The sequence below is a fragment of the Notothenia coriiceps genome, unplaced genomic scaffold (genome assembly GCF_000735185.1).
Source record: "Notothenia coriiceps isolate Sejong01 unplaced genomic scaffold, NC01 NC01_scaffold00019785, whole genome shotgun sequence".
In the NCBI taxonomy this organism is placed as follows: Eukaryota; Metazoa; Chordata; class Actinopteri; order Perciformes; family Nototheniidae; genus Notothenia; species Notothenia coriiceps.
The window spans coordinates 17214-19489 of record NW_011352486.1 but is presented as its reverse complement, the minus strand read 5'-3'; the positions used below and the strand labels follow the sequence as shown (position 1 = coordinate 19489).

The 2276-nt window shown below is 42.8% G+C and overlaps 1 protein-coding gene across 1 annotated transcript; it reads left to right on the top strand.

Moving 5' to 3' along the window:
- Positions 1 to 370: 370 nt before the first annotated feature.
- Positions 371 to 1932, top strand: LOC104952273 (myosin-14-like; the record flags this gene model as incomplete). Its single annotated transcript, XM_010779066.1, has 3 exons — positions 371 to 433; positions 965 to 1262; positions 1854 to 1932. Coding segments are annotated over 3 exons (440 nt in total), but the record flags the coding sequence as incomplete, so codon positions are not given.
- Between the last annotated feature and the right edge of the window lie 344 nt (positions 1933 to 2276).

Sequence of the window (2276 nt, the reverse complement as noted above, 5' to 3'; positions counted from 1 at the left end):
TGTGTATGTGTGTGAGAGAGTAAGAGTGTGTGTCTGTTTGTGTGTGTCTGTGTGTGTGTGTGTGTGTGTTTGTGTGTGTGTGTTTCCCCTCTCTCTTGTGTGTGTGTGTGTGTGTGTGTGTGTGTGTGTGTGTGTGTGTGTGTGTGTGTGTGTGTGTGTGTGTGTGTGTGTGTGTGTGTGTGTGTGTGTGTGTGAGAAAGAGTGTGTGTGCGTGTGAGAGAGAGGGTGTGCGTGTGTGTGTGTGTGTGTGTGTGTGTGAGAAACAGTGTGTGTCCGTGTGAGATAGAGAGTGTGCGTGTGTGTGTGTGTGTGTGTGTGTGTGTGTGTGTGTGTGTTTCCTCTCTCTCTCTGTGCGTCTCTGCTGCTGCAGACATTCAGACGTTTCAGAGAGCTTCTTTCTATGACAATGTGTCGGGGCTCCAGGAAGCTCCAGGTGATTTTAAATAACTCTTCTCCTCATCCTCTGTGCTGTCCTGGCTGCACTGTGCAAACATCGAAAAAACAAACCTCTCCGTATGGCTTTGCATGGCTGTAAAAACCAACACATCTCATCCTACTATAAAATATCGCCTCTTTTAGTTATTCCAACAACTTCAATGAAAGGCAGCAGCGTGCAAAAATAAACAGTGTTAGAAGTAGTACCTTAAAAGTGCTTTTTTATGAATAAATAAAATGGAGACCTCTGTAGTCCATAGAAGATTAAAGACTACGATTCCCAACTTTAGCCTGTTAAGTTTTAGCGTTATTGTTTCCATCTAAGAAACAAAAATATGTTTTCTTATCATTTTATTTGAGTTTTCGCCCATTTTCTTTGTTGGTGCTGATGAAACCAAACAGTACTGCGATTTGGATATTGCATATTTTCTACATTCATGTAAATATCACTTTGCATTGATACATTCCTTCACATGTATCAGTGGACCAGCCTCATCAAACTGCACTGATCTGTTTCTCCCCTCTCCAGTGGACCGGATCGTGGGTCTGGACCAGGTTTCGGGGATGAACGAGACGGCGTTCGGTGCCGCCTATAAGACCAAGAAGGGGATGTTCCGGACCGTGGGTCAGCTGTACAAGGAGCAGCTGTCCAAGCTCATGGCCACGCTGAGGAACACCAACCCAAACTTCGTCCGCTGCATCATCCCCAACCACGAGAAGAGGGTGAGACCGGAGATCCTCACAGAGACACAAAGTGGAAGATTTATAGTCATTTGCATTAAATTCGTTTTTGGCAACGACTATTTGAAGTCCCTCCAGTATAGAATGTACTTAAGGCAAAAAAAAAAAAATCAGAGACACAACACAAGCTGAGATTTTTATTCTACGACATGAAATAGGTTGTAGAAATACCCCACTGATGGATTTAAAAACGGTAGTCACTAAGAAGTGTCTAAATGAGATGATTAAACGTTATCACGCCAAACATTAGCCACCTTTAGCTTAGCGGTGGTGACGTGAAGTCATGTGACCGTGCTGTAGTTCCTTTATAGCCCAACATTAGCTTTTTACTTCAAAAACCATAAAGCCATGTTAATATGTGAAGGTGCTGAACAACACGTGTAAGTATCAGTTTGTAAAGAGAGCCTAAAAAAATACATCATATCTGCAGCAATCTATTGAAAGAATATCAATAAAACATCCCAAATACTACAACCAAATATTGATATTCTGCGTGCATTGACGTCGCCATAACAGGCGGAAAAACCACACGGCCTCTTATGAAGTATTCCTGACAGGTAGTGCCTCAGGAAACTCATTCCCATCACGGAGACTCACAACACGCATCTGGCAGCAGCATGGCAACATAACTGATGCCCATATGTCTACGGCTTCTTCTTCTTCTTCTCCTCCCTCAGGCTGATATTCAACCCGTGCACACAAGGCTCAAAACCACAGAAGAGCCTGTTGGAGACGAATGTGGGCTGTGGAATATAACACCCTTAAAAAAATCCACACGGTGCAATTACAGAAAATGCTGTTGATTGGACGCTCCTTCGCACTGGCTTGCTGAGCATAACAACTGCCAATTGTTTTTGTTCCTACACATGGATTACATTTATAACTAGAAAGAAACACCTCATGTCAACTGGTTTCCATGGTAGAGGGATAATAAGTGTAACCGTACTGCAACTTCATTCTTATTTGGTCCAGGAATTTTTCTATAATCCTGTTTGACAAGTCAGACAAAAGACAGCGGGAAAGGAAAAGATATCTGTTGAATGAGAATGGCAATCATTATGAGGGCTCACAAAAGGAAACTGGACAATGTTTTTTGCAGG